The 23883-nt window shown below is 39.0% G+C and overlaps 1 protein-coding gene across 2 annotated transcripts; it reads left to right on the top strand.

The window, feature by feature from the left end:
* The first annotated feature begins 254 nt into the window (after positions 1-254).
* Positions 255-22913, top strand: PTGES3 (prostaglandin E synthase 3). Of its 2 annotated transcripts, XM_060657245.3 has the most exons (8): positions 261-603; positions 17009-17122; positions 17271-17340; positions 17842-17940; positions 18504-18593; positions 20501-20563; positions 21418-21442; positions 21760-22913. In XM_060657245.3, coding segments are annotated over exons 1-8 (483 nt in total). In that variant the 5' UTR covers positions 261-601; the 3' UTR covers positions 21780-22913. The 2 variants fall into 2 exon arrangements, with proteins under 2 accessions (XP_060513229.1, XP_060513228.1); XM_060657246.3 differs by lacking the exon at positions 20501-20563 and having other exon boundaries at positions 255-603.
* The last annotated feature ends 970 nt before the right edge of the window (positions 22914-23883 follow it).

Genomic DNA, 23883 nt, shown 5'->3' with positions numbered 1-23883 from the left:
TCCCTCCGCTTCGGCCTTCCTCCTGCTGTCAACACAGCCGTTTCTCCCGGAGATCGCCCAACGCGCGTGGCCAGGCGGTTAGGGCGGCCAACGGTTTTCTAACGCGAGGGGGGAGCGCGGGAGGAGAGGCGGGAACCCGCCGGACCGAAGGGAGCAGACGCAGGGCGGGGCCAGAGCTAGGAAGGATCGCGAAGGAGCTGGGAGGCCCCGCCCCTTCCGTAGATATCTCTAGAAAACCGCGCAGGAGCCCGAAAACAAAGAGTGCGCACGCGCGGCGGCAGGGCCCGGGCATTTTGCTGCGTCACCAGCCGCCGCCCGGCCTCACCACCCCTCGCTCGCACGCACGCACGTTCATTTTCCGTCCTCGCGCCCCTTTTCCTACACTTTCCTCTTCTCCCCGATCGGAGGAGCCGCTCTCTCCGCGCGGTGCATTCTGGGGACCCAGGTCGAGCCCGCCGCCACCGTCGCCTGAGGGAAGCGAGAAGAGGCCGCGACCGGGAAGAAAACGCCGGAGTCGCCACCGGAGTAGAGTCGATTGCCCAGCAGCTGCCGCCGGAGAGGCCCGCCCACCCGTTCGCCCGTCCCCCCTGCCCCGTTCACGATGTGAGTGCGACACCCCGCCGAAGGAAGGTCGCCCCGGAGGGAGGCCGAGGCCGCGCAGGGGGCTGCCGGGAAGCCCCCCCCCCCCAATCCCCCGCTTTCGACCCCCTCGGCTTTCTCCCTTCTGTGGCGGCAGTCGTTCTTTCTTGTGGTGGGAGGTCCAGTATCCTTGTTCCGGTTACCGTTGGCGGGTGGAGGACATTTTTCCTCCAGATGTCCGCTTTCCCCACCTCGGAACGGTTCCTCGCCTTCCCCGCGCCGGAAATCCCACTTTTCCTCCTTTGCCAGTCCCGGTTACTCTAACTCCGTAACTTAGCCTTAGGCCTTACTCTTCTGTGAGTTTTCTGCCGTGCGGGCTTTCTCAAGGCGCGGGGCCTCTTGGATAGCCACTTCGCTTTTGGGGCAGTCTGGTTCTGCCCCTCGGTGATGTTGGGACCAGGCCCTGGGCCAAGTGCACCTGTGGTGGGTGCTACCAGAAGGCTGGCCGTGCTCCCCGCAGAGCACCACGCGGCCTTCCGCCGTGAGCGACAGTACTGCTAGGCAACTGCGGGGAGGTCACACCGTCCCCACAACTTATTTTCCTTTCCGGGGTCGTGATTTCTTGGGTATGGACGTTTCCAGGCCTCCTAACTCCAATCCCTTGAAAGGGGGGAAGCTTGCCAAAACTCACCCTTGTCCATGGCTCGAGGAGTTAGCATTGAGCAGGTCGTTCCGCACGTGTCGAGTGGAAAGATACTTGTGGACGTTTTCAGTGTTCTGCATTAAACTTGAGGCGAGGTTGCATTATCCTATTTTAATTAAGGGTGAAATAGGTATGTAGTTGCCTTTTTGTTGCCTTTAAGAGCTTACATTTATTTACGTTGAGGTGACAAGGATTTTTTTTTTTTTAAGAATTTTAGTTTGATGATGGTAAAGAAAAACCTTAGTGATTTTTTTTTTTTTTTTAAACCTAATAAAATTTTTGGCACTCCCACTTTCAGGGCTTACATTCTTTTCAGGAAAAACTCTGTCTTTCCAGATGTGAGAACTATCGGTTTTATAGGATTTTTTTTTTTTTTTTGGTACTAACTGCTCCCTGAAAGATACGTACAGAGAGTGATTGAAAGGTAACAAGTTTAATTCCTGTGAAAAGTAACGCACTTCCAAAGGGTTACTTAAAGATACTGATGATGATTCTATTGGGTTAAAGGATACGCTGCTGTTGGTTAATGATGGAGAGCAAGCCTCTGGAACACAGTATTATTGTGTAAAGGGGACATCTAGAATTTTGGAAGGGTTGCCCCTCCCCATTGGTATTCAATATAATATCTTTATGTAAAGTAGCTTTCACTTTTCTTTGGAAAAGCTTTATTCCAAAAAATGTAGCAAGATTGTTAGTCTTAAGGTGCCTTTTATATTTTGAAACTCACTGAGGAAATAAATGCTTAGGTAAGCTGCCAACTGTTAATAGACTAATGTAGCCAAACAAAATACCTTTTCACTAAGACATATGTTTAAAATTATTTGAAATATACTTTTGGGAGGTCACATGAAATAGTTAAATAGAGACGTTAAGTAAATAAATTCAAACCTCAGATGGAAAGTGTAACAATCAGTATTCCAAAAAGCAGTCTAAATTACAAGAATGCTTTCAACCTGAGTGTTTTGAAGAGACCACATAAATCTCCTTTTTATTTTTATTTTATTTTTTTTTTTAACGTTTTTATTTATTTTTCAGACAGAGAGAGACACAGCATGAACGGGGGAGGGGCAGAGAGAGAGGGAAACACAGAATCGGAAGCAGGCTCCAGGCTCTGAGCTATCAGCCCAGAGCCCAACGCGGGGCACGAACCCGCGGACCGCGAGATCGTGACCTGAGCCGAAGTCGGACGCTTAACCGACTGCGCCACCCAGGCGCCCCATAAATCTCCTTTTTAAAATAAATGCCATCTTGCAAATTTAGGAGATCTTGTTGAACTAATTGTATTCAACAAACTTACTGTTTCAAGAGGAGTATTATGAATCTGTTATTTGAGTTAGAAAAACCCTTCAGTGGGTCTTCCAGTCCTGGGAAGAACCTGGCTTATTGATAAGGATCCATTTGTTGATGTTTGATATAAACATTTAAAAAATTTTTTTTTAAGTTTATGTATTTGTTGAAGTAATTTCTACCCCCCAGCTTGGGGCTTGAACTCAACACCCTGAGATCAAGAGTCATTCATTCGCATGTTCTGAACATGATATAAACATTATTTTAGATGTGGAGAGAGACTTTTACGTCTGGATATTTTAAGAGTTTTAAGGTCTTTTTTTTTTTCTCATTTGAATACTCTTTAGTAGTGATTGTCTAGGTACATTTTTTTCGATCAGGTTTTTAAGGTTTAGTCTAATAGTTTACATAAAAACTCAACCTGATTTTTGAGAAGGCTGAGATTTTAAGACCTCTCTCCTTCAAACTAGGGTGGGGGAGAAGGGAGGTGTGCTAGTTAATTGTTACTGCTTTTTTTTTTTTTTTTTAAGCTATTGTAGTTCTAATTCTTTTTTTTTTTTTTTTTAATGTTTATTTATTTTTGAGACAGAGGGAGACAGAGCATGAATGGGGGAGGGTCAGAGAGAGAGGGAGACACAGAATCGGAAGCAGGCTCCAGGCTCCGAGCCATCATCCCAGAGCCCGACGCGGGGCTCGATCTCATGGACTGCGAGATCGTGACCTGAGCTGAAGTCGGACGCTCAACCGACTGAGCCACCCAGGCGCCCCTGTAGTTCTAATTCTAATTTGAACTCAGTAACCATAGATAGAAAGTAAAATGTTTTTTTAAAGGAAAGGTTTTTGTTTTTATTTAAGTTTTTTTGTTCTTTTTAGTAATCTCTACACCCAACGTGGGGCTCGAACTCAGGACTCGGATATCAAAGAGTCCCATGCTCCTCCAACAGAGCCAGCCAGGAGTCCCTGTTTTATTCAGTTTTGAGCTATTTGAAGTCATTCTTTCAGTGGTCTTATACTTGAATTAATAAATTGTCCAGAAACATATTGTGACTGTCTCTAACATTGGTTGAAATCTTGAATACTTTGCCATCATTCAACTTTATAGAATTGAGTCCTAAAAACAAAATCATTAGTTTTTCTTTAGCCTCCAACATAAATGGTAATAGTGAGTATATGCTGTATGGTTAATTTCTGTAGTTAAGGAAGAGTAACTGATGATGGTTTTTGTTCAGTGTTGATTTCTTAACCACTGTAACCTAGCAACTGGATTTTCTTTTTTTTTTTTTTTTTCTGTGCTTAGTTAGACTTTAACTAGAAAGCAGTAGAAACTGGAAGGGATAAATCAGTGCAGACCAGTATGTACTGTTAATTAAGATTCCCATGTTTAATTGTATTTTCTGTTTTAAAATCTTTTTTTTTTTTTTTAATTTTTTTTTTTTTAACGTTTATTTATTTTTGAGACCGAGAGAGACAGAGCATGAACGGGGGAGGGACAGAGAGAGAGGGAGACACAGAATCAGAAGCAGGCTCCAGGCTCTGAGCCATCAGCCCAGAGCCCGACGCGGGGCTCGAACTCACGGACCGTGAAATCGTGACCTGAGCTGAAGTCGGACGCTTAACCGACTGAGCCACCCAGGCGCCCCTTCTGTTTTAAAATCTTGAAGCTATTATCATTTTGAGGTCTTAGGTGGTAGTGATTGTCACTTTTCAGGAAAAAATACTTTTGTGATATGAACTATTCAGAATTAGTCTCTAGCCCTTAAATTTTTACAATACTTTATCAGAGTTCTTAAATTGAAGATTGTTGCACCTAGCGTATTTTATTACAGAAATGCAGTGTGTGTTGTAGTAAACTTTGCATTATTTACTCTGTAGATTGGCACTGATAGATTTTAAATTGAGGCTGACTTCTCTGCTTCACCAGGACACCTTTGAACTTCTGGTTTTTCAGGAAAATGCCAATTACTTTAATTTTTTTTTTTTTTAACGTTTATTTATTTTTGAGACAGACCGAGCATGAACGGGGGAGGGTCAGAGAGAGAGGGAGACACAGAATCTGAAACAGGCTCCAGGCTCTGAGCGGTCAGCACAGAGCCCGACGTGGGGATCGAACTCACAGACTGAGAGATCATGACCTGAGCCCAAGTTGGACGCTTAACCGACTGAGCCATCCAGGCGCCCCACCAATTACTTTAAATATTACCTTGAGCAGTAGTATGAACTCCTTCATATTGTAGTCCAAAGTCAAAATGTGCTATTAGGGATTTTCTGTGCAGTAGTTAATCTTCACATGTTGTCATACTTTATTGCTATAAAGTGTTTTCTTTGGGCCCTTTCTAACTCAGCATTTTAATTATCTTTGTGTACTGAAAGGATCTAAGTCACAGACAGGTGTTCTTAAAATTTTTAATATGTATTAAGTTCCAGGATCTAGTTTTTCAAATACTAATTCACACAGTGCTAATTAGTATGAGGAACTGTCCCAAATAGGATTGGAACTCAGGATTTCTGACAGAAGCCTTATTTTTTCCACTTTACAAAAAGGGAGAATAATTTTCCAGGTGAAACTTTTAATTTCCAAAGAAATAACTATATCTCTGTAGTTTTGCTAATATCGTCTAAATTGTTTGTTAAACCTGTGTCACTTCTTGACATATGGTTGTGGAGCCCCAAGGCTCTGAAATTTGTGACGGAGGCAGTGAGACATTGACCTTGTTTGAATTTTATTTGTATGAAGAAAAATTGTTGTGTTTGCTTTGAGGATGTTTAAAGTGATGTGTGCACAGAAGTAGGAATGTACGAAGGTTGGAGTTGGATGGAAGAAAGGCACTAAGTTTATCGGGGGAAATCCTGTCTTTAAGAACAGCTTTCTTTCATTTTTTTGTTTTAAATTTTTTAAGTTATATATTTATTTTTATTTAAAAAATTTTTTTTAATGTTCATTTTTTGAGAGAGGGAGACAGAGCATGAGCCTGGGAGGGGCAGAGAGAGAGGGGGGGGGGGGGGGGAGAGGGAGACACAGAATCTGAAGCAGGCTCCAGGCTCTGAGCTGTCAGCACAGAGCCCACGTGGGGCTCGAACTCAACCATGAGATCATGATCTGAGCCGAAGTCATTTAACTGACTGAGCCACCCAGGTACCCCAAGTTTATTTTTTATTTTGAGAGAGAGAATGCCCAGCGGGCTCCACACTGTTAGCACAGAGCACAACATGGGGTTCAAACTCAAGAACTGTGACATCATGACCTGAGCCAATGTCAATAGTTGGACTGAACCCACTGAGCCACCCCTCACTTTTTTTTTAGAGTAGGAATTACCAAATAAAGGAACTAATATAGAGGTTTCACAAGTGTTCTTGGTTTACCCCTTTTTTGTCTTAGTAGGGGGTGTGTGTGTGTTTATGGTGTTGGCCAAAAGGAATAACAGTTCTGTTTATTAGGTAGCTAGGTCCAAACAACTTAAGTAATTTGCCTAACAGCCTAGTTAGTAGTCTTTCAAAAACTAATCCACGAAAGTTGAAATAAGTAGCTTCTTTTATAATCACCATTTAGTAATGGAATATGTATGTGTTTTGGGCATGTGTACCTTTTTCCCCCCTCAATGTCTATTTTTGAGACAGAGCATGAGCCATCGGGGCAGGGGCAGAAGGAGAGAGGGACAGGGGATTCAAAGCAGGCTTCATGCATTGACAGCAGCGAGCCTGATGTGGGGCTCGAACTTCCAGACCTTGAGATTATGCCTTGAGCTGAAGTCAGATGCTCAACTGATTGAGCCACTCAGGTGCCCCGGCACTGCGTAACTTATACCTTGAAGTCAGATTGGATACTTCCATTTCAATTTCTGTTTCCCGCTGCTTTTTTTTTGTAGCCCCCCCCCCTTTATTAAATTATAGCAACCACCAGAAATACAACTGTGCAAAGATGAAGGTTAATGGAGAGGGATGTAGTGCAGTCTACCTTGAAACTGAACCACTTGGTGTCTTGAATGAGATTGAGTATCACTAAATTTTTCTCAAACTTAAAATCTCAGCAGCCCTCTTAAGTTTCTTATGGTGCCCTGATGCACCTTGGCACATAATTTGGAAGCCACAGGAGTAGCATGTGTATTCAGATCACCTTTCCGGAAAGTTTTACGTGGTGGTACAACTGATGTACAGATGATCTGAAAGTATGAGAAGCAGATCTTGGGGTTTCTTTAAGGAAAGAATATGTGTGTAAGAGACTGGTTTTAGACATTTGTAGACAGGGCTTTTGAGGGAGGAAAAACTGCTCAGTCTATGAACCTGGAACTACTTTTTTCCCTTTATATAACAGAATTTCATGTTTCCATATCATTCCTCACTTACTACAAAGTGAAAAAGATTTACCACTGTCTTGATTCCCTTTTGCAAATGATAGACTAGTTTAAGCTAAGTTGAAAACTTAGTTTTAGAAAATCAGTAATTCTGAATTTTATAACATCTTTTTATTGCTGACTTTTTTTCTTGATTTTAATGTTTTCATCTGTAATCTTGATATTTAAAGATACTTAGAGATGTATTAAAAAAATGAGTGAATCTAGTCTTTAAGAAACTTCCTATTTAATAGAAATATGTTTATTCCTAAACCTAGAAGATATTTACTTGATTATTAAGCTCTAGTAAAAAGCTAGTTATTTGATTTCTGTTGTTTTATCTTAGAATTCAAAGTGATCTTTTAATTCAGACAAATAATCATGCTCCATTAACAAATTTATAAGGGGAAAAAAAGAATAAACTTGTAAGGAAACTGTCAATAATTAGTTAAGTACAGTTGATCCTTGAATAACACTGGTTTGAATTCTGTGGGTCCACTTAGGTAGATTTTTTTTTACAATAAGTACAGTACTGTAAATGTATTTTTTTTTAAGTTTATTTATTTTGAGAGAGCACATGCAAGGGAGGGGCAGAGAGAGAATCCTAAGCAGGCTCTATGCTGACAGTGCAGGGCTCAATCCCATGAACTGTGAGATCATGACCTGAGCTGGAATCAAGAGTCAGACACTTAACCCATTGAGCCACCCAGATACCCCATAAATATAGATTTTATATATATATACACACACACACACACACACACACACACACACACACACACACACATATACACAGACACACACGTGTGTGTGTGTGTGTATATATATACACACACACATACACATATATATATTAATGTTTATTTTTGAGAGAGACAGAGTGTGAGCAGGGCAGGGGCAGAGAGAGAGAGGGAGACAAAGAATCTGAAGCAGGCTCCAGGCTCTGAGCTGTCAGCACAGAGCCCAACGTGGGGCTTGAACTCACAGTCCATGAGATCATAACCTGAGCTGAAGTTGGCCACTTAACCAACTGAGCCACCCAGGTGCCCTGTTTTTTTAAAAAAGTTTTTTTAATGTTTATTATCTTTTTTAATGTTGAGAGAGAGAGAGAGAGAGAGATAAGAGCATGAGTGGGGGAGGGGCAGAAAGAGAGGGAGACAGAGAATCTGAAGCAAGCTTCAGGCTCTGAGCTGTCAGCACAGAGCCTGACAGGGGTCAAACCCACGACTGTGAGATCATGACCTGAGTCGAAGTTGGACACTTGACTGAGTCACCCAGGTGCCCCTAATGTTTATTATTTTTGAGAGACAGAGCAAGCAGGGGAGGAGCAGAGAGCGATCTTGTGATTTTTCTTAACATTGTTTTTTCTCTAGCTTCTTTGTAAGAATACAGTGTATAATATATATAACATGCAAAGTATGTGTTACTCGTGAGGGTCTGATCAACAGTAGCTAAGTTTTAGGGGTCATAAGTTCTTGGATTTTCAACTGCTTAGAGGGTCCCTACTCCTGTGTTGTTTTTTAAAGCTCAGCTGTGCTGATAACCAGAAAATGTTATCTTTTTTTGTTTGTTTGCTTGTTTTTGAGAACCTTGTCTTATGATATATTGCCTGTTTACACATTAATAAAGGCCACTAGTAATGGATCCGATCCCTTTACCCCCATATTTCTTAGGAGATTTTTGGACTAAATTTCATCTAACTTGAATTGTAAGCTTTGTCTATTTTGTTCATTGCTCTGTCTCCAGAACAATTCCTAGCCCCATGCTTAATACATATTTATTTGTTGAATAACATTCAAACTCTAAATGTATTTTAGCTGTTAGACTTGTCTACATGAGGCCATTTTTTTAAGTTTCAAGGAAGCAGCTCATCTCCTGCACAAGTGGAGGAGGGGCAGAGGAGAGAGAATCCCAAGCAGCCTCTTTCTCTCAGACCCATCCTTCACCATCAAACTCTTCATGTAGCACCCCTACATGAGGTGCTTGATGGTGAGAGTTGAGCATAAAAGGGGTCTTTTACTAGTAGTCCTGTATTCTGCTCTGTCACATTTGAACCAAATTCAACTGTATCTGCTATAGATTAGAAAGTAGATCAGTGGTCAGTAGTTGAAAGATAAAGCTGATGAGAGCTACTTATAAATCAACTATCTGATTTTATATTCTGTTAATTGAGGCTTTGCTGTATTTTGGGAAACCTGGAAAAGAAGTACTACTAAATCAGTATATATTCTCCAAGTACATTTGACTTCTGAGTCCTTTATTTTGGGAATATTTATTTTGGGAATCGTTTATTGGTTATGTTTTGGATACACTATCTTTCTTAATTGTGGGTAATTGCCATTAGGTTCCCCTTTAACTGATTCTGTCCTACCTCCTCCCCAACAGTTTTTTAAAATAAGTTTATTTATTCTGAGGGGCAGGGAGAGAATCCGAAGCAGGCTCTGGGCTGACAGGCACCCACTGTTTGATTGATTTCTTCAACGTTTTTTTTTTGTTTGTTTTTTTGTTTTGTTTTGTTTTTTTATTTATTTTTGGGACAGAGAGAGACAGAGCATGAACGGGGGAGGGGCAGAGAGAGAGGGAAGACACAGAATCAGAAACAGGCTCCAGGCTCCGAGCCATCAGCCCAGAGCCTGACGCGGGGCTCGAACTCCCGGACCGCGAGATCGTGACCTGGCTGAAGTCAGACGCTTAACCGACTGCGCCACCCAGGCGCCCCTGTTTGATTGATTTCTTAATGAGACCATTAATTAAAGATAAAACAGATTAAAAATATTTTTGCCTATTGGGGCTCCTGGGTGGCTCAGTTGGTTAAAGGGTACAACTTTGGCTCCAGTCATGATCTCATAGTTCATAAGTTTGAGCCCTACATTGGACTCTCTGCTTTTAGCACAGAGCCAACTTCAGATCCTCTGTCCCCTTCTCTTTGTGTCTCTCCCCTGTGCACACGCCCTTGCGCGTTTTCTCCCAAAAAATAATATATATTTGCCTATTTTATCATAAAGGTTATTGTTAATTAGCATCTTTGTATCACATTTTTCAGTTCCTTAAATACTTTTACAGAAGTAGAACTTTTTTTAAAAAATTGTCGTTATTGCTATTTTCTCCAGTACATTTGTCTGTATGTTTTAACCAATTTTTTTTTTTTAATGTTTATTTTTGAGAGAGTGCAAGTGGGATAGGGGCAGAGAGAAAAAGAGGTTTCCAAGTGGGTTCCGCACTGACAGCAGAGAGCCAGATGTGGGGCTGAAACTGGAACCTTGAGGAATGTCCCATATGTTGGGGAGGGGGTTGGTTTTGTTTTGTTTTAAGTAGGGGATTATTTACATAGCATATGCAGAAGTGAAAAAAGTTTTTACATCCATAGGTATTTACTATTAAGGTGAACTGACAGACTTGGACAGTGGTTACAAGTTTTGTCAATGTTAGTATAAGGCTAGAGATAAATCCAATATAATTAGTTTATGAGCTAGTGTTCAAGCTAAACCTGCTCCTCTTTTGGTTACTAGAAAAAAAGGGATGTGAGTTTCACAGAAGACAAGCAGGATTTCAAAATCAAGCTCTCTTCCAGTTGAGTGAATATATGTGTTTTTTACTGGTTTTTGGTTACATGTAGGGTCCCCTCTTGTATTTTTGATAGTTGAAATCAGCATTACCTAGTAAATGCTAAGCTTTGCAGACCACAAATATCTCTGTCCTACATGCTTGTTTTTATAACTCTTTAAAAATATAAAAACCATTTTTGGCTTCTGTGCCAACCCCTGGTTTAAATGATCATTTAATTTTGTTATTTGGAAAATGATTGTATTAGCTTGCATAACAAAGTACCAGAAATGGGATGACTGGGCCTCTTCTCCTGCGTCTTCACAAGCTCTTTCTTCTGTGTCCTAATCTTTTGTAAGGACACCAGTCATGTTAAATTTATGGCCCACCTTAAGATTTCATTTTAAAGATTCTCTTTCCAAACCTATTACATTCTGAAGTCTTAATGTGAATTTGAGGAAAAGAAAAAGATCTCTGGTTCTAGTGTCCTCAATATGAACAAATTAAAGAGTAGTGTACTACTTGGCTTTTTATACAGCCATTGTAATAACCATGTCACCATTAGTGTGCTTGTCTAGAGTTTATTGAAATACTATTTGTAAAATGTTTTGGGAAAAGAATCCTCCTGTTAACTAAGTGTAACACAATTTCGAAGTTAGACTTGGTTACACTTAAAAAGAAACTAGTCCCTGCTAGAATCATTTAATAACTTTTTTTACATGAAATTTATTGTCATTGGTTTCCATACAACACCCAGTGCTCATCCCAAAAGGTGCCCTCCTCAATACCCATCACCCACCCTCCCCTCCCTCCCACCCCCCATCAACCCTCAGTTCTCAGTTTTTTAAGAGTCTCTTAGGCTTTGGCTCTCTCCCTCTCTAACCTCTTTTTTTTTTTTTCTTCCACTCCCCCATGGACTTCTGTTAAGTTTCTCAGGATCCACATATGAGTGAAAACATATGGTATCTGTCTTTCTCTGTATGACTTATTTCACTTCCAGTTCCATCCATGTTGCTACAAAAGGCCATATTTCATTCTTTCTCATTGCCACATAGTATTCCATTGTGTATGTAAACCACAATTTCTTTATCCATTCATCAGTTGATGGACATTTAGGCTCTTTCCATAATTTGGCTATTGTTGAGAGTGCTGCTGTAAACATTGGGGTACAAGTGCCCCTATGCATCAGTACTCCTGTATCCCTTGGGTAAATTCCTAGCAGTGCTACTGCTGGGTCATAGGGAAGGTCTAACTTTTTTTTTTTTTTTTTTAAAGTATAATGAAGAGGGGTGCCTGGGTGGCTCAGTTGGTTAAGTGTCTGACTTTGGCTCAGGTCATGATCTCATGTTTCGTGAGTTCGAGCCCCACATTGGACTCTGTGCTGACAGCTCATAGCCTGGAGTCTGCTTCAGATTCTGTGTCTCCTTCTGTCTGCCTCTCCCCCAATCATGTTTTGTCTCTCTGTCTCAAAAAATGAATAAACCTTTAAAAAAAAAAAAAAAAGCATGGGGCGCCTGGGTGGCTCAGTCGGTTAGGCGGCCGACTTCGGCTCAGGTCATGATCTCGCGGTCCGTGAGTTCAAGCCCCGCGTCGGGCTCTGTGCTGACTGCTCAGAGCCTGGAGCCTGTTTCAGATTCTGTGTCTCCCTCTCTCTGATCCTCCCCCGTTCATGCTCTGTCTGTCTCTGTCTCAAAAATAAATAAACGTTAAAAAATAAAAAATAAAAAAAAAGCATAATGAATATAATCCCCATCTACCTGTCATCCAGATTAAATGCTTAGTAGGCCTTTGCCACATTGCTTTATTTATCCTCTTTTCCTTTTCCTGGAGTCTTTTTTTTTCTTCTTTTCAAGTTTATTTTTGAGACAGCACGAGAGACAGTGTTTGCAGGGGAGGGGCGAAAAGAGGAGGAGACTGAGAATCCCAAGTAGCCTCCACACTGCCAGTATGGAGCCAGACACGGATCCCATGACAGCGTGAGATCATTACCTGAGATCATGACACTTCATCGACTGAGCCATGCAGACATCCCTCCTGAAGTCTTTTAAAGCAAACCCTATATACTTAAGTTTTCATCTTGAATGGACTCTCCCCCCCCCCCCACCCCCCCGTAAAAACAATGCCTTTCATGCCTAAAAAAACTAACAATGATTTTCATATTCTCTAATATCTAATGCCCTGTCTGTATTTAGGTGGTCACAGTTTCAGTAATCTCTTTTTATGTTTAGGTCGGGTGGGGGGGGGGGTTTGCAGACCAGGTGCATAAATTGGATATGTTTTGTTTAATGTTAGTTTATTTTTGAGAGAGTGAGTGCAGCTTGGGGAGGGGCAGAGAGAGAATCCCAAGTAAGCCCCTCGCTGTCAGCGCAGAGCCCGATTTGGGGCTCCATCTCATGAACTGTGAGATCATGCATGACCTGAGCTGAAATCAAGAATCATGCTTAACTGACTGAAAAACTACTCAGGTGTCCCTCTATGTGTTTGATAACTCTTCGGTTTCTTTTAATCTAGAGCAGTCCCTTCTCTTCTTTATAGCATTGATTTAACAGTATTCTGGATTTCTCCCTTCCTCATTGTATCATTAAAAAAAAATTTTTTGGGGGCGCCTGGGTGGCTCAGTCGGTTGAGCGTCCGACTTCAGCTCAGGTCACGATCTCGCGGTCCGTGGGTTCGAGCCCCGCGTTGGGCTCTGGGCTGATGGCTCAGAGCCTGGAGCCTGCTTCCGATTCTGTATCTCCCTCTCTCTCTGCCCCTCACCCGTTCATGCTCTGTCTCTCTCTGTCTCAAAAATAAATAAACGTTTAAAAAAAAAATTTAAAAATTTTTTTTTCTCTTCTTATAGACTGGAATTAAGTTTTCTATGGAGTATATCATGTTGCATCAGATTAGGAGGTTGTAGGTCTGGTTGTCCCACTTTTAGTGATGCTGAATTCTTTATTAACTATTAATTGTAAATTCTTTATTAACTATTAATCTAATCTTTAAAAAAATTTTTTAATGTTTTTACTTTTTGAGACAGAGCATGTGTGGGGGAGGGGCAGAGAGAGGGAGACACAGAATCTAAAGCAGGCTCCAGGCTCTGAGCTGTCAGCACAGAGCCTGACGTGACGTGGGGCTTGAACTCAACGTGAGATCATGACCTGAACTGAAGTCAGACGCTCAACCATCTGAGCCACCAAGTGCCCCTAATCTAATCATTTTAATGGTTTCATCCATTGATCATTGCCAAGTCAGTTTAAAGGTTGCAAAATGGTGACACATGCCCCCCCCCACAATTGTATTCCATTCCAAAGCTGAAATTCTATAAAGAAGTTTCCTTCTATGAATTGATCTATCTATCCAGTTACCATAAATAAAGTTTCATAAAGAGAAAGAAGGAAAAATGCCTAATTCTTTTTCTGTTAACAGCCAATTTGTAGAGAATTGGATCTGTAGCATCTTCTGGTAACCTAGAATTCTCATTGGCCAATGCAGGGAGACCCTTACTATTGCCTCTGGTTCTGACCTCATAGTTTTGTTTTGCTCTCCCCCACCCCCCAAGAGCCCGCAAGCGAGTTGGGGAGGGGCAGAGAGAGAAACCTAAACACGCTCCGTGCTGTCAGCGTGGAGCCCAATTCAGGGCTCAATCCCATGAACTATGAGGTCATGACCTGAGCCAAAATCAAGAATTGGATGCTCTGCTAACTGAACCACCCAGGTGCCCCATAACTGACCTCATAGCTTTTAATAGCTTCGTTTGCCCAAGATGTCCCAACCTCATCCTATCTTATGCCTGAGGTCAGTCATTTCTGTAGAGGAAATCTGTTTCCTTTAGTTGGAAATAGTATTTTGGCACTGTGGTGTTCATTGCTCTGGATGATTTTCATTAGCGCTTTTTAAACATACTGTATGGTCACTTCAGTTTGAAAATCTGAACTTAGGGATGCTTGGCTGGCTCAATTGGTAGAGTGTGCCTGCAACTCTTGATCTCGGGTTGTAAATTTGAGTCCCATGTTGGATGTAGAGATTATTTAATAAAATCTGTGAACCTAGTCATTTAAAATTTTATCTATTAAGTTAGCAAATATTGTCAGTTAAAGACAGCATGTTGGGGCGCCTGGGTGGCTCAGTTGGTTGAGTGTCTGACTTCAGCTCATGTCATGATCTCATGGTTCATGAGTTCGAGCCCCACATAGGGCTCTCTGCTGTCCTTGCAGAGACTGTTTCAGAACTCTGTCCCTCTCTCTCTCTGCCCCTCTCCTGCTCACACTCAAATACGTATTTTTTTTAAATGTTAATCACAGACCACTGTTTTGGAAAGAAAATGAGCTGCTAATGTGTGGTCTATTGTCACCTATTCATAAAACTCTCAATTTGTTAGCCATATTAACATAATACTAGAAGTTGTGATTCCTTAGTCCAACAGAAGTTTGGTTAGACTTTTCTTCTAAGGCATGTAAAAATCTGGTTTTTGTTTTTAATCTGTTGATAGATGCCTAAAGAAATAGCTTTACTCTTGCTGATTTGCTGGTATTTTTGGACTTTGAAAACTTCCATCCGTAATGACTATAACCCACTTCAGATCTGATATCAATATCCCAAAGTGGAATGTGACTAGTCAGATTTAACAGTTGTGTAAAAATGTTGGTGAGCAGTTGGTTGCAACTTTTTATTTATTGGAGGGACTTTAAACTGCTACTCCTTAGGGTTGGGAATTTCAGCATTTGGAAACAAAACAGTTCCTTTCATTTGAGTTGATTTATGAGTAGTGTCTGAACATAACGATGATTAATAGTTTTTAACTTGTATCTTAGGTTTATAGAACAGTTCAAAAAAATACAAAGAATTCTGGTATAGCCAAATACTTCAGTTTTTAGATTATCAAAGCAGAACATGCTTGCTTTAAGAAAATAAGTGAAACCATTGAGAATTATGTGGTTCTGCTTCCTTGCCCTCATTGTCTTTCTGGTTCATTCTGTACAGGCAAATGTAGTTGGGGTCTGTGTGTGAATTCTAGGAATTTTTACACATATAAAGATATTTGTCTAAAGATTACAAAGAACAACTTTATTTTTTTTTTTTTAAGTTTTATTTATTTTGAGACCGCGAACACGAGTGGGGAAGGGGGGGCCAGGGGGAGAGAGAGAGAGAGAGAGAGAGAGAGAGAGAGAATTCCAAGTGGGCTCCGTACTGTCAGCACAGTACGCTGACATGGGGCTGAAATTCATGAACTGTGAGATCATGACCTGAACCAAAACTAAGAGTTGGGACGCCTAACCGACTGAGCCACCCAAGTGCCCCATACGAAGAACAATTTTAAAGAAAAGTATTTACCACATACAGTCTTTATCTCCTATTAATCAACTATATTTGACTGCATTTGCTTCTAGCAGTTTTTTAAGCCTATTCTAAAACATAATTTTAATGGATGGATAGAGTTCTAAGCAGCTGACACCATGAAGAGGACCAGGTACATTGCAGGAGACAGCAGAAGAATAATGAGGAAGCAAATACTCCAGGCTTCTTCTAGTATAGTATATATCCAATACATTTGTAGATAGAGTAGAAGATGAGGCTGTAAAGAAGCTTAATTCTTAAGTATCATTATTTAGAATCATTAAAGTTGGTTAAGAAAATTTGTTCCTCAGAAAAATGGTTGTTTGGTATAGTCAGAAATAAGCTACAGATGAGAACTTTCTGGAGACAAACACTATCAGTTTTACCCACCCAGCCACTGCCATGCAAGCTCCTGGCATTGTAATATTGTAAGTAAAAATGTTGAATACATATTTCAATATTTCAATTGACGGTGGATCAGTTATGTCTGATTTTTAACGTTTATTTTTGAGACAGAGACAGAGCATGAACGGGGGAGGGGCAGAGAGAGGGAGACACAGAATCTGAAACAGGCTCCAGGCTCTGAGCTGGTCAGCACAGAGCCCGACGCGGGGCTCGAACTCACGGACCGCGAGATCATGACCTGAGCTGAAGTCAGCCGCTTAACCGACTGAGCCACCCAGGCGCCCCAGTTCTGTCTGATTTTTTAATTCTGTGACATTGACATTGAGTAGCCAGGCTCTAAAGGAGTAGCACATAAATTTTGACAGGGCTACCTAATGGTTAGCCCTATTGAGCATTGATTCATTTTTTAATTCCTTCATATTCTGAAATTAGTTATAGTTGTGTTTTAACTTGGAATGCACTTGTTAAGAGTAAAGATGTAGGTGTTTTTTAAGTTTATTTATTTATTTTGAGAAAGAGCATGATCCCCTGTGAAAGTGGGAGAGGGGCAGAGAGGGAGAAAGAATCCCCAGGCAGCTCCACACTGTCAGTGCAGAGCCTGATGTGGGACTCCAACTTAGGTACCATGAGATCATGACCTGAACTGAAGTCAGATGTTTAACCTACTGAGCCACTCACTTGCCCCTAAGGATGTAGTTTCTGTTTGAAATTATAATAAGCTGTTTCCAAATAATCCGTCTTCTAATGGGAAAGAGAAATGTTACTTATATACCAAAATTTTGGAGGTTATGTAAATACTCAGTTAATGAATTCCAGCTTAACTTTGTCTAATTTTATCTCTTTGTAGGCAGCCTGCTTCTGCAAAATGGTACGATCGAAGGGACTACGTCTTCATTGAATTTTGTGTTGAAGACAGTAAAGATGTTAATGTAAATTTTGAAAAATCCAAACTTACATTCAGGTAAATTACCATTTTACATCATTGGGTAAGAAGCTTATTTCAGACAACCAAGTAACTTTGGCTTGCTTGTTTTGTTTTCACTGAAGTTATTACTAATCTTTATCTCTTTGAAGAGGTTCATTTTTTTTTCTTTTTTTTTTTTACACAGTTGTCTTGGAGGAAGCGATAATTTTAAACATTTAAATGAAATTGATCTTTTTCACTGTATTGATCCAAATGTAAGTAGTCTTAAGGCTTTAATTCCAGTTTAAATCATGAAGAAATGGACATAACATCAAGTACTCTTTTTAGCAGTAACCAGTAATTGTTTTTCTTAACAGTTCAGAGGCTATCTAGAGATTTATATTTTCGCAATATTTCCCCTTTGAATTACTTTTCTGCAGCCCCCTTTTGTTCTTGCTGTCACTGTTCTTTAGGCTTGTCTTAGTCTAGCCTTTTAGAATTTTTAAACTATTCTGTGAATGTACCATATTTAGTCAAAAAATTTTTTTTACTTGATTTTTTTTTAAGGCTTTATTTTATTCACCGTGTGCAGGGAGGGAAAATTTTTTTGCAATTTGGATAGCTAATGAAATGTTTAGTAAGCTAGGGGATGTTTCTTTGCCTTTAGAGAAAATGTAGAGAAAAAAATTAGAGTTGAGGAATGACAAGCTACTTTTCTATTCTGTATGATACTGGAGAGATAAGTGGTGTGATAGTGCTTTTGTTTTTGTTTTTAGGATTCCAAGCATAAAAGAACGGACAGGTCAATTTTATGTTGTTTACGAAAAGGCGAATCTGGCCAGTCATGGCCAAGGTTAACAAAAGAAAGGGCAAAGGTATGTTTCTTTTCTTGGGGGAGTTTAACATTTTTAAGTAATAAAAGACACATTTGTTTTCCATGAGGAATATTATGTTTTTATTTCATAGTTAAGTGTTATTAAAGTCTTGTGTTCTTATAGGTTTTTTTCCTTGGTTTTTTTTAGTTTTAACTTAAAACCAAGTATGGTCAGAAGAAGATCAGTCACTAGATGCAGAACTTTTGCTGAATTCAAGAGGCAGATTTTGCCTAGAATCTAAAAGTTACATATCACAGAGGAGCATACTTGGTGCTACAAAAAAAAGTCCATTGTGCCTGAGAATAGTTCCTACCAATGAGTTTTGTTTTTGTTTTTGTTTCTAGCGGTTAGGATTGTTTAACAACTGTGAAAGAAGCTTCGTGAAACTATCTTTGCTAGTACTGCATTTGACTTTTGATTTTGCTAGTCTGTTCTTTTTTGTGTGTGTGTTAATTCCATGCCTCACTAATACGAACCCACAGTTCAAGCAATGAAGTCTTAAGGTACATACCAATAAGTGTAAGTTAAGCTAATCATAGGGTGATGTTTGTATTGATCTGTAGCTTAACTGGCTTAGTGTGGACTTCAATAATTGGAAAGACTGGGAGGATGATTCAGATGAAGACATGTCTAATTTTGATCGTTTCTCTGAGGTAAGTTCTTGTAAATGGCATTTTCCACCTCCCTCTCTGTACATTTCTGTGTGAATTTAATTTGGTTTTAAAGCACCTAGTGGTATTTTAAGACCTGCATTATTTTACTTTCAAGGTCATTCTGCAGCAAAACCAAGTAAGATCTTAAAAATGGTCATTTAATCCTGAAGCTTAACATAGTATAATTTTTTTTAAAAATTAGTGGTAAGTTCTAAAGTTGATGTATAAAGACAAAAAATAAACTATACAATTCATGCAATATAGCTAGTTTCTATTCTAAACTGATTTTTTTAGGAGCGTGGATTGGTTTGCATTTTGGAGCCATGTAATATGAATATAAACCTTTAAACACAAAAATGGTAGTGAGATGTGCATGATAAGTGGTGTGTAAAGATGTTTTAGTTAGCAAAATCAAGGAAAGAATTTAAATACATATTGCCAAAGGCTAAAGGGGCAAAATCATTGATTTCCCTTTGGATAGAATAAACCTTGTGAAGTCAGGTTTTAATTGACTAGATTTTGTTATGTTTCTTTGAAAACTAAGAGCTAAAATAGTAAATATCTAGTGTCATGTTTGCAACTACTTAACATCTTACATGGTTCTGGCACCTTGATTTCAAATTAAAGAGGAAAAAGAAGATGGGGCAATTCTTTTCAGCTGTGCTATTCCCATTTCTTACCTGTAGTAATTGGTGCCGCCATTTCGCCCAGCTGTGCATGTCACAGCTTAACACTATTCTTTTACTGCCTGTATCCAGTATAACATTAGCGGCCATCTTTTTTTGGTTTTTTTTTTTTAACCTCCTTAATAGCTCTTGAATGTATTTAGTTCATCCTATTTCTATTGCCATTGTATCTTCAACACCTAATATTGTATTTGGCACATTTTGAGCATTTTTCTTGCTCAAAGAAACTTAACCAAAGTGTTCAACAGTGCTATCAGACGTAGGGAGACTCTTTAATAGTTACTCATATTATTTAAGACTAGATTGCCCAGAACTTTTACACTGAGCAATTTGGTGATTAGGGATCTTTCAAAGGCCCCTTTTAACTGTAAAGTGCAGGTGAGCATAGATTTTAGAAGTTTTAAATTTTGTGTATAAAGTTGTATATGGTTATTGAATTTTTTAATTTTAGGAGATTTATAGAAAAGTTGTAGCTTGGGAAGATAAGTCCCTCCCCATCTGTTAATAGTTTAGTTTTGGGTTATATGTACTTTTTTAAATAATACATTGCTTACTTTATGATCAGAAACAACTAAATAGGAAATTAGTACTTCATGTAAGTATGTTGTTATTAGTCCCAATGTTTTGTATGTCTACAAGAGTACTTACATGTATGCAAGTGTATTTTCTCCATAATAATATGTGTCTTTTATTTCAAGAATCATATTTCTTTTCTGTTTTTAACTTTTATTGCTGTTTAGTCTTTGGTTCAGTGTTCAGGTCTTTTATACAACCTAATCATCCTGAAGGACTTTATTTTAAATCATTTATTGGTTCTTCACAATATTTAAAACTGTAGTGAGAATACCATAATACACATGCCACTTAGCTTAAGATACAAAGCTTTAGAACTACAAATGAATCCCATTCTTTTCCTTAGGCACCAGAGGTAAGCACTATTTAGGATTTCGGTGTTTAATTTCTATATCATACATAAATAACTTGCTGGATAAGTTTTAATAATTTCACTTTTCTTCAGTGAGAACTTAGTCTTAACTTCCCTACAAGTTGTCAGGATTTTATAATTTACTTTTTCCGGAAAGGAAGGTACTTAACATTTGTTTTGCTTTTTTTATTGGTGGAAATCTATGACAGACTTAAGGTTTATTCTGGAGCTTGCAACCTAATAATTAGGGCTTAATTTAACATCATTTTTAAAACTAATTTTTACACTTCAAATAGATGATGAACAACATGGGTGGTGATGAGGATGTAGATTTACCAGAAGTAGATGGAGCAGATGATGTAAGTCTATAAATTCTTTTCTCTGTTTACTTAAATAGTAAGAAACAATGTATTTATAGGTTGTTTTATATAGATTTAGGATTGCTTTTTTGCCACTTCTTGTTGGGTTGGTTTTTTTCCCCCTCTCTCAGAAATACAGGAAAAAGCAGATTTTAAAATGTGCTAATTTTTGAAGGATAGGTACCTACCAGGAAACTGGTGTCCCATGGGCCATTCTTAAGGGACCAGATTTTCAAGAGAATCATTGCATCGTATACCTTATTCAATTAAGAATTAATTTAGGGATTATTTTGACAGAGTTAAACAGGTTTTGCAGCAGAACTGGTCAGAAACTAGAGTAAATAGATGGACATTGTGAATCTATAAGAAGGATAAACTGGATCACTCTTCTCAACATTCCGCTCTGGCATCCTGCTAACATCTTCAAGAAAGTTGTTGAGTATAGTTTGAAAAATGTTTAGACAATTCAGCAGCTAGGGTTGGAGTTCTTTGTCTTCTATCAGTCCAGTGGTCTTCGCAGTGAGCTGTTTCCCTGTTACACTGAATGCTAAGAGAGAAGTGAAATCCATTTTATACTAAAATTCAGTCTACCCGACAGGAAGGGATTTAAAGGGTGAGCACCAATTCCCACCAAAAGGCACACATCTTACAGGAAGATAGATCCTCAGCTGTACATCTGTTCATCTTCAGTGAATCTATTCTTAAGTCCAGTGATTAAATTCATAAGCTTGATATAACCACATATTTTTGCTACTTTAGTAAAAGTACAGTGCTTCAGCTTTTTAAGGCAAACTGTTCAGTTAGCAGAGGAATGTTTCATCAACTTGGTAACTTTCAAAATTCTTCTTCTGCAGGATTCACAAGACAGTGATGATGAAAGTAAGTATCTTTGTAAAAAGTATGTTTTACAGTGATATTTCACATCAAAGACAAAACTCTGAAAATGGAGACATTAACTTCTTTATAATTCTTGAGAGAAAAATTATTTTTTCATGGCCTATAATAGCCAAAGAAGAAATTTGAATGCTTTGAGATTTACATTTAGAAAAGGCAAAAAATAATAAAACGACAATTCCCTAGGAAAGTATTAACTCTGTTGTTGACTGCTTTTTTTTTTTTTTTTTTTTTTTTTAAATAAGACTTTGAAGTTGATTGTTCCCTTGTACTTCATACTAATCTTTTTTAAAATCTTTCAGAAATGCCAGATCTGGAGTAAGGAATGTTGTCATCACCGGATTTTGAGAAAGAAAAATAACTTCTCTGCAAGATTTCATAATTGAGAGAATTCCTGAGTTGATAGCTCTAAAGGCAGATGCTGTATTTGCCTCCTTTAACCCATTTTTCAACCTGTTTGTTTTTTTAAGGCTTCACTAAGGGTTGATATGTACCATTGTATGGGGCAGTTTTAAGTCAGCTAAGGCAATAACCTTATGCATGAACTTTTCCCAGACTTCCATGATGCTGTTGAGGTCCTAGACAATTGATACAGCAGTTGTGATAAATAAAAACATTTCACCTCAGTCTCTTTTACTTCATAACATAGATACTGACATGATAGGAAACTCTTGGCTTAGAAGAAAGAACTAAATTTTACATTTTAGAACATGGACTCAAAAGTGGCTGATGAAACAAATTGGTTGATACCTTAAACTGGTAACTTGTTGTTCTTCTGGTATATCCTCCAGGATTATTCCACTAAAGTTTTATTTTTCAAAAAATTTACTTCACATTATTGTAAGTGATCACTTGTCAGTGTTCCAGATGTATCTTAGCTAAAACTAGTGAATGCCCTAACTTAGATGGTTTTGAAGCCTGTACATTTGGTATTGTTTGACCCTTAAACTTTTACATCTCTTAGCATGGAGGACGAAGAAAGGCTGTACATTGTTGCTTGAGAGTCTGTACATTTAGACCAAATTGTATTTGCACTGTCAGTATGGCAAATGAGTGAAAAAAATGTTAATACACTATTGGATTTTTTATTTCTTTTTTTGATTCAGCTTGTCCCAGGCTGAAAACCTCAATTTATGTTCATGACAGTGGGGATTTTTTTTTTTTAATGTCTACCTACATTCTTTCTAATAAACTGTTGGAAGACTTTTTGGCTGTCCTTTTAAGTGTCTGGTTTACTGTAATTTCATGTATTACCATTTACTGGAATGGAGTTTTTATTTGAGGAAGAATTGGGAATATTCCTCTGTTTGGAAAAAAAGAGGCTTGCTGTAATGTCACAGGAAACCTTTTAAAAGTGGATCTGTAATAGCAAATTGTAGATGCACTTTGCAGCAGTTGGAAAAGAAAGTGTTGTGATTTGATTGAAATAAAACTAAATGTGTTGTCCTCCTGTAAATCTTTGAGCTTCTGCATTTGGCAGTTTTTATTCCCTCTAACTTCTGTGTATTTGTCATAGCATAGAAATGCTTCCTATATCAGTACTTTATGTCTTATATTAAGGACCTGTGTTACAGGAAGTTTTAAGTGCTGGGGATACAAAGACAATCCTTCAGGTACTTGCTGTGCTCAGGGAGTCGCAGGCTAGACAAGAGCACAAACAACAAAATCTTGATAAATGGGAAGTGTGCCATAATAGGTTTGCATGGGACATTATGGTGGTTTAGAAGGGAAAACATTTTTTCTTTCCCCTGTTGAGTATATGACTTCAGAGTGATATTCACAACCATTTTCTTGAAATGGTACAGCTAGAAAAATCATCTACTTTCCAGGAGGCCTGGGCATAACACTTGAAATTCAACTCTATTTTCTTATATTATAGAAGTATAACATGGGTTCTGGGCCTGTTAAGGGAATGCAGTTTTTATTATCTTTAAGTAGGCTCTATGCCCAGTGTGGAGCCCAACATGGGGCTTGAACTTGCAACCCTGAAATTGAGTCAGATGCTTAACGGACTAAGCCAGGTAGGTACCTCTAGTCCTTTTAAATTATTGTTTTAAACTTGGTCGCATTTGTCTGGAGTATGCCAAAGGTATTAGTGTGATTGATAAGTAGAGTGTAGTTTTTAGCTTCAGGGGGAAATTTTTTTGAAGTTAAACCCTTCTATTTTTAGTGTAGTTCTCTTGCAAAACATTTTGTGTATCAGTTCTAGAAGTTAAAGAGTCATTAAGGGTTCTGGTGGTTTTATTGCCAGCCATTGAGCTATAGAAATAAAGTATAGCTTGATGGGTTTCTGACTGTGTCCTGTCTCGTAAGATTTTCTAAATTTAATTAAATTTATTTTGTGTTCAAACACTTGAACCTATTCAAGTGTTTCATTAATCCCTTTTGCTCAGTCAGGTACCAAGCCTTACGGATGGCATCTGATC

The sequence above is a fragment of the Panthera onca genome, chromosome B4 (assembly GCF_046562875.1).
Source record: "Panthera onca isolate mPanOnc1 chromosome B4, mPanOnc1 haplotype 2, whole genome shotgun sequence".
Classification (NCBI taxonomy): Eukaryota; Metazoa; Chordata; class Mammalia; order Carnivora; family Felidae; genus Panthera; species Panthera onca.
This window is presented reverse-complemented; position numbering and strand designations above follow the sequence as displayed.

What these genes read in the sequence shown, in the direction of transcription:
- PTGES3 (XM_060657245.3), top strand. An exon ending in TTCACTGTATTGATCCAAAT is followed by an intron (nt 17,341 to 17,841) that starts GTAAGTAGTCTT and finishes TTTTGTTTTTAG; the next exon opens with GATTCCAAGCATAAAAGAAC. An exon ending in TAACAAAAGAAAGGGCAAAG is followed by an intron (nt 17,941 to 18,503) that starts GTATGTTTCTTT and finishes ATTGATCTGTAG; the next exon opens with CTTAACTGGCTTAGTGTGGA.